The sequence below is a fragment of the Andrographis paniculata genome, unplaced genomic scaffold, assembly GCF_009805555.1.
Source record: "Andrographis paniculata isolate CXL003 unplaced genomic scaffold, ASM980555v1 Contig34END, whole genome shotgun sequence".
Classification (NCBI taxonomy): Eukaryota; Viridiplantae; Streptophyta; class Magnoliopsida; order Lamiales; family Acanthaceae; genus Andrographis; species Andrographis paniculata.
The window spans coordinates 3584900-3593367 of NW_026137567.1; the positions used below are offsets into that span (position 1 = coordinate 3584900).

Genomic DNA, 8468 nt, shown 5'->3' on the forward strand with positions numbered 1-8468 from the left:
AAATAAATAGTGTTTTAGGTAACACTTTTTCTTTTTTTATCTGATGGTAAAAAATATTGCAATACTTTATGAAAATGCAACCAATTTTTGCTAAATTAGACCGTTAGGAACCAAATTGGGCCTTTGTGAAGATATGACTATAACAACGGATGAGCATATGTTAATATAATACAAATACATCACATGAACGAAGAACACAGGTTATAGTCTCAACAGCACATCGTGTGTTATCTGACAGCACATAATATTATTACAGATAGCATATTGTATATGTTAATATTATACAAATACAACACATGAACTAACAACACATATTACAGTCTCATACAACACACACAACAGTTGATTTTAGCACATGACATACTCTTGTACAACACACTTGTTATTATAAAAAACAGCACATACCTTTATTATGCACAACATGTGTTATATATAATAATATGTGTTGTTTATACATATAACATGTGTTGAGTTGAAAAATCAGTATGGTGGTGATTTTTTTCAATTCAGCACCCTAACAATCCCGATGTTGATAATATAAAAATTAATATTTTGTGTTGAATGGTTGAGTTTTATTAGTGAATAATATATAGTAGTATTATAATACCCCCAAGAGTTGAATAGTGATATGAGTTGGGGAGGATGAAATACCCCCGAGGTTGAATAAGAGGTTAAATGGATTGAATAAACTACTTATGTCAACAATGTGCACATTTTTTTTTTTGGAAGCCTTACTGAAAGAACTTTAAAGTTAAGCGTGTTTGCTTTAGAGTAATTTGAGGATGGGTGGACCTAACAGTTGATGGATCATTGGGGTGCAACGTGGACGTTGCATTCTTAAATCGGAGAGGATGTAATACTTGATTGAATAGAGTACTCATATCAACAATGTGTACATTGTTTTTCGGAAACCTTACTGAAAGAAACTCTAGAGTAATTTGAAGATGGGTGACCCTGTTAAGTCTTTTAGAGTGCGCGTAAGTGAGGACTGTGTGGGAAAAACTCGTGTTAACCCGTGGCAGCATTTTACGATCCCGACACTCTCAACGGGGTGTGAACAAGGCGGAGTTATTATATTATCTTAAAATTTAGGTTGTGTGAGGATGTGATTTCAAACAAAAATTATCATTATTATCAATAAAAATTTATTATTATTTTTTATAAAATATCATATTTAAATATTATCTAAATAAAAATTAAAATAACATGTCATTTCAAATAAAAAATTATAAATTATAATTAATACATTTTGAACACTAGTATATAAGATATTTCTTTCATACATTTTGTTTATTTATTATTATTTATTTTTAAAAATTACAAAATTGCAAAATTCTATATACGTAAGAAAACTATATTTGATCGATTAACCATAAAGTAGCTGCCAAATATTGATCACAGATGAGTGCGTGTGTGGATAAAAAAGAAATAAAAATTAAACCAAGAATGCAACTTTTGTGCAGAGACAAACTTGTACTCTTGCATGAGTACTTTCGAATACAAAAGTAATCTAATCATATCATACTTTGGATTGACGATAACAAACATACAGACAGACAGACAACCAGACAAACATTGCGATCGATCCAAACAACACTCACCATTTCCTAAGCAAAGAACAAAACCTAAGAAGAAAACACGAGGCAGAACTTACTACTACTTTATATTATGTATGCATACAATCAAATCAATCCATCATGCTTCTTCCTTAACAAGGTAGCCGATCGTCTGCGCCGTTTTTCGAACTAGCCGGCGGCGAGGTTTTTTTTTCTGTTCTTAAGTAATAACGAGAAAAGCTTGGGAAACTTTAAGGCTAGCTCTTCTCATTGTTTGTTCTGCAATGCCTGCAGAGTAATATATATATATACACACACACATTAGGACAACATCAGTTGTGATTCACACCATTGCTTGCCTGAAGAAGACAGCCGGGGATCGATCGAGGGGGTGGCCGCGCTTCACTCCATAACAAGCTCCATGTGGCGGTTTAAGTCCTTGAGGTACGTCGAAGATGTATAGCCCTCAACGTCGCAAGTATCGAATAGCATTGTTCTTTCGGTCGCGGATCTTTGATTCATCTCTATGCCCTCGTGCGTTCCCTTCAGCAGCTGCACAACCTGAGAATCGGAACATATTTGTTTGTTTTTTATGCAAGAATCGATAAGAGGATAGATCATCGATATATATATAAATGACGGCACATGATTTTCTCAAGAAAAGCATCGTTCAAATCTCCAGAAAGCACAGTTCAAGAGTTCAGATAGCAACGATTAAGAGTCCATATAGCATATATATGGGTGTGTTTGTTTGAAGGATTTTGGTGGATTTCCACTATTCATCTAATTTTTTCTCCCCAAAAACATCAAATCAAACACCTATTTTTTATTTTTTATATTATACTAAAAATCAATTTTACTTTCAAAACATCACATCAAACCCTATTTATATCACATCATACAACTATTCAAATTTAAAATTTTTACTATTCAAATCCCAACTCAAAATCCAAACCCCCAAACAAACACACCCTATATTTAAAACGTATATTTTCTGAACTCTTTTATCAAATACTCTTTGGATTCTTGATCGGTACTTTATCCATTTTTGAATTGATGCTATTTAAAGAACTAACAATATACTCAAACATAATATATACTACGTAAAGCACCAGACATATTTCTATAAAATACTAAACATATTTCTATAGAGCACTAAACATACTTTTCTAGAGTATCAATTAAAAAATGTAGACAGATAGCACACGTGCTTATATAGCACAGTACTATCTGTACTAAAAATTGATGCTAAATGCTCATTCAATATGTGTGTTTTTTTTAAAGAAATTAGTATTATACTGATTTTTTCAAATCAACACTGTAACGGAATCTTATATATATATTATATGTATCGTTTGTACCCCCGTCATGTTTGGTCGCATATTAGGCAAGTGGTTGATGCAAACAGAGGCTGTGTACATGGCGCGCTTCATTTCGACAACATCGTAGGAATCTCCTAGTCGAGGATCTGCTATTTCCTTAACATTGTTTTGATCGAGATGGGGCTTCGCCTGGAGAATCAGAAGTGCAAATAAGCCGCAAGATTTGAAGGGAAAGAATAGATATGTTCTGTCCGACTCTTACCCATATTGCGAGGCTTTGCCGGCTGGAATCAACTGCACGGCGACCTGTAATAAGCTCGAGCAGGAGAACTCCAAAGGCAAATACGTCGCTCTTCTCGTGAACTATCCCGTGCATGAAGTACTCGGGAGCCATGTACCTGAATGTAAGATTCGAACATTAGCCGGCAAAACATTGCAATAGATAAGAAAAATCTGTTTTCTTACCCAAAAGTGCCTTCAATTGGCGAAACAACGATGTTAGCCCAATTCTCCGGCAGCCATTTCGCCAGCCCGAAATCGGATATCTGCACACGATTCAACAGAGACTAAGCTCGTATTTACAAAGATCGTGTGATGCGCGAAATTTTCACATTTGCAAACCTCGGCCTGGTAATCTTCAGACAGCAGTATGTTCGAGGCTGTTATGTCTCGATGAATTATTCGCCTTTGACAGCCACAGTGCAGATACTCTAACCCCTCGGCAATTCCAACCGCCACTTTGTATCGAATTTGCCAGTCCATACTGTCTTCATCGGAACCTGCAACACCGTTTCGCTAGTCAGGACAAGAAACAACAATTGTTCCTGTAATAAAAAGCTAAGCATGTCACCGTGCAGCGCAGTTCCGAGACTTCCGTGTGGTGAAAACTGGAGGACAAGAAACAAGCCCCTGTCGCAACCGAAACCGATCAGTTTTGCAGCATTCGGATGGTCAATGTGTGCAAGAATCCCGAGCTCAGTCAAGAAATCGCGAATCTTATCCTCGTTATTTTTTTGCTCCTTTATTATCTTCTTCACGGCGACAACTTGACCGTCCGACAAGCTCCCTTTGTACACTTCGGCGTGCCCTCCTTTCCCGAGCAACTTATCTGATTATAAAAGACAAGCCGGATGAGAAAATACAAAAATTTTCCAAGACAAGTTTTTTGTCTGTTCCAGACATTCATTTGACAATTTTAGAACAACTTTTGTTGTCTGGAAAATGTATATTCAGTTCGGTGGCGGCCACAGTGTTAAATTTATAATTCAGCATTGTGCTTGAACAACAAACTATGTGATAACAAACAACACAATGTATTAGTTAGGCAGCATACCTCTTGTATTACTATAATACAAATAAAACACATAAACTAACAGCATACCATGTAATAAAAATAGCATACTTTATTACTTCTTGCAGCACATCCCTTGTATTAATATAATACAAATACAACATATAAATTAACAGCAGATGCTATAATAGTTACAACAGCACATACAACAGTTGTTTTTTAGCACACATATAATTATGAACAAATAGCACATGCCTTTATTACACACAACATGTATTGTATATAATAAAAACATAGGTTGTTTGTATATATTATAGGGGTTGATTTGAAAATTCAGCAAATCAGCGCCGTAACTATTCGCATTAACTTCAACCTCACCCATATGGGTTAAAATTATGGTCCATGATCATGACTGATAATTTATATCTAATTCAGCATTTTGATCAATCAGCTGCCCTAATATACGCCAAATTCTTGTTTGTCTTATCAGTAGCAGGAAAGAATTCAATTCTGGAACTAGTGGTACCTCTGATAAAGATAACATCTACTAACTAACTACCCTGTGTCAACTTCAGACAGCAACCATGGATGCAAGAAGTCAAAGAAAAGCACCCAACATTAAACACTTTTCAAAGAATACCAAAATTGTAAGACTACACATCTACACTACTATTCATTTCCCAAGTTATGACCACTTTCTTGTAAGAGGGGAAAATGAAATTCGTCAGAGAAGTGGGGTAGGTGATGCCATATTGCCATGGCTTTATTACCCCACCCAACTCTTTATTGCAAGAACTCAGCTATCCATTGAAACATGGCAGATTATCGTGTCTCTGAAAGCTCAAAGACATTATTGCAATTGAAATCTATGGCTTCCGTGCCATCAACACTGCTAGGAACTATAATTTTGAAATAGACCTAAAATGTGGTGAGACAACCTTGGAGATTTTCAATTCGTTGGATCAGGATGTAATGAAATTTGTTGTAAAAGAGGAGAAGAGACTCACCGGGGCTGAAATCATCTGTGGCTTGTTTGAGTTCATCGTAGGTGAAGTTCCTCCACGACGGTTTGGGCATCACGAAATCGCCGCAATCGAGGGCGTCGACCGACACTCGGCTCCTCGACTTCTTCCCCGACTTTTTGGACAGATTATAACCTGCGAGGACAGGAATGTTCGAGAATCTCCATGTCGGCGACGACTTCTTAACCTGCCCTAGCAATTTCTTCCAATTCAAATTCCCGTAGCTCCAATCGGCTTCGGCGGTGGCGGCCGCCGCTTTCTCCGCCGTCTCCGGTGACTTTTCGCCGCCGAAGCTGCTGCTCCGGCTGTCCATTAGGCTGCCGCTGTTGTCCGAATCCGAACCCGACACGTGTACCTCCAGAATGCCACGTGGAGATGATTGCTCCTCCATTTCTCCCGCGCCTCTATCTTCTTCTTCTTCCTCTTTCTCCTTCCTGACATAATCCCTTTCCTCATGTTCGAAAGCTCCTAAAAATTAAAAATAAAAAATTACACAACCACAGAAAACATCAAATCACGAAAATCAATTTGAACACAAAATCATATCTATTACCTTCCATCGCAATAAGCAGATTCTCCCTAACCCAAACGATGGAAAAAAGAGCTCAACAAAAAAGCAATTCTCCTTCCTTCCTGCGCTCGAAAAATATTCTCAGACACTGTAAGAATTTCGGTGAATTCAAGAATGTTTCGCTACCTCCGATTCCCTGCTCCGACCAGCAACAACCGACGGAGAAGAGAGACAGAGAGAGAGAAAGAATGAAGGTAGGAATTAATAATGTGGCAAGGAAGGATGGTGGAGATGTTTGAAGACAAACAGAGTGAGTGAGGAGATGAGAATGAGAGGGAAAACTGAAAAGTAGCTACCAACGAATGAATGAATGGTCAATGCAAATTTCTCTGTGTCTGTATATATATATATATATATATAGATAATATGTGTGTGTTTTTTTAATTAATTAATTAATTAATTATTGAATTAGTTATTTAGGCGATGAGGTGATGAAATCTGGGCCGTTGGTTGATCTTGGCGCAACTACCTCATTAACATTTAACAGCAACCTTAACGAACACAACGGACAAATCTTGGGGTTATTATTCGCGAGGGTGTTTTCGTAATTTTTATTTTCGGTAATTTTCTATTTAATTATTTATTTTTATTATGAAGCACGACTGGCGAAATTCACGGCTTCGGTTTACCGTAGAAATGATAATGAGAGCTTTAATAAACTGTGGTTTGTGTTGGAAATTAAAATTAGTTTGTACAATTTTTTTTTTTAGTATTTTTTATTTTTAAATTTTAAAATTTAATAATTACTGAGTGTAATTTTATAAATAAAAAATAAAAATTGTATATAGAATAAAAAATAAACCATATATGCTATTGTTTTATTTTTCAAATTGATTTCTATATTATTTCTTCTCACAATTTTTAATAAAAAATATACTACTTATGTTCCATAAAATCAGTACTAATTTGTCTTTTCGGCATCGTACTTAACATTAAAAATATTTTTTTATATTTGTATAATTTACTTCACAAATCTCATTGTATTTGTACTACATATTGATATCATAATTAATATTTAAAAATATTTATCTAGAAAGCTCGAGCACTCTTTGCAATGCTTTGAGGTTTGGAGTTTAAATTCCCATGAATTTTCATGGATATCTCTAATTCATGATATATATTTCTATTATTTGTATATCTTCCTAACAAATATTGTATTTTTTAATTGATTCTAAATCTTGTATTAATTGGCAAATTAGGTAATTAGGAAATTAATGTTATTTTCTTTTTTCTTTTTTTTTTTTTTTTTTTTTTTTTGGCGTGCAAGTTCAAAATCAATATATGGGTCAAACTCTTGTGATAGTTCGAAAGGTAAATTGCCTATTTGAGGTTTAATCTCTGCATTTTTATTATTTTTTCTTTTTTGTATTTTTTTTTTATTTTTGCTACTCTTATTTTTCCTGGTCTCTAGTGTCATCTTCATTTTGGCCTTCATGTTCCCTTAAAAATTAGTCTCTAGTTAGTAAGAGTTATTTGAATTCTACTAATTTCGAGTCATTTGATTTCTTATATTATCGTTTACGAAAACAACCAATTTTATCATTCTCAAAAAATTTGTTGATGGCAAATAAACTATTTTATTTGGTTAATTTTGATATTTGAGGTCCTTTTTTATATTCTCTCTTGCATCCATATCGTTATTATTCTTTTGAAATAATCTTCAGAATTACCTAATTTTTCTTTTTTTTTTTTTTTCCGTGATTAGAAAGGTCTTCCAACTAGTTTGGTTCCTTCAAATCTTCATGCACAAAATTACCAAATATTTGACCATGAAGCTACTCATTTAACTTGCTCACAAATACCATAATAGCATAAGGATCCATCAAAGTACAAAGAATCCATCAAAGCTTGATTGAAATAAATAAATACTTTCATTAAATTGAGTGCAAATTCTTAGATAAAAATAAAAATAAAAATAAATAATGATTGGATTTTCCAAACATATATGTTCCATTATTGCTCTACATGGTGAATAGTGAAGCAAATGTGTATATTATTGTGAGGACCTACAAATAGTTATTGCATTTTGTGTTATGTGTACTTGTTGTTGTCGCCATTGATTGAGCTAAGTTGTGATATAAGTCACTCCTCATTTAATTATAAAACCAATAATTATATTATGAGCAATTGAATTTTTTGTCCAAAACTTTATTAAAGAATGCATATGCAACATTATTTCTCCTTTTATGGACAATATCGTCGAAAATAATTTAATATATATATATACACATACGTGTGTGTGTGTATTACATGACTTTTCATATATTGAAATAATTTTAGAATAAATCTTATATCATTTATCATTTTTGTCATTTATTTAATCTTGTTGACAAAATATATATTAAATATGTATAAGAAAAAAATAGTCACTTATGTCCTCAAATCGCGTGGAACAACTATTGTGTAAATATTAAAGGTGCTATTGAATAATTTTTTTTATTCAACACAAAATTGTCTCAAATAATTTTTATTATTAATTTATTTTATACCTCTAGGGTAGAAAAGTAGGCTGTGTTTCTTTTACATAAATTTTAAATTTTATTATTTAAATTATTTATTTTTTGAAACAAAAATATTTTCTTTTTCTTATAATTTTTTTTATTAAATATTATTTAAATACACAATTTAAATCAAAAAAATTCTAATCAAACCCAAAGTAACAGACTGGTGTCTCCAAATTTTAGATATAAAATGTTTATATATATA

The 8468-nt window shown here is 33.5% G+C and overlaps 1 protein-coding gene across 1 annotated transcript; it reads right to left on the reverse strand.

The window, feature by feature from the left end:
* Nucleotides 1-1404: 1404 nt before the first annotated feature.
* LOC127248385 (receptor-like cytosolic serine/threonine-protein kinase RBK1) lies at nucleotides 1405-6069 on the reverse strand. The gene is made up of 8 exons (XM_051270698.1): nucleotides 5745-6069; nucleotides 5177-5659; nucleotides 3729-3986; nucleotides 3500-3657; nucleotides 3344-3423; nucleotides 3141-3276; nucleotides 2918-3067; nucleotides 1405-2117 (listed from the first exon to the last, which is right to left on the reverse strand). The coding sequence occupies exons 1-8, from the start codon at nucleotides 5749-5751 to the stop codon at nucleotides 1959-1961; spliced, it is 1431 nt and encodes a 476-aa protein (XP_051126655.1). The 5' UTR covers nucleotides 5752-6069; the 3' UTR covers nucleotides 1405-1958.
* Nucleotides 6070-8468: the final 2399 nt, after the last annotated feature.

Excerpts from the sequence above, each read along its gene's own strand:
- LOC127248385 (XM_051270698.1), bottom strand. Across the intron at positions 3,987-5,176 it reads CACAGATGATTTCAGCCCCG|ATAAGTTGCTCGGGAAAGGA; the intron begins GTGAGTCTCTTC and ends TTTTATAATCAG. Across the intron at positions 3,424-3,499 it reads CTGAAGATTACCAGGCCGAG|ATATCCGATTTCGGGCTGGC; the intron begins GTTTGCAAATGT and ends AATCGTGTGCAG.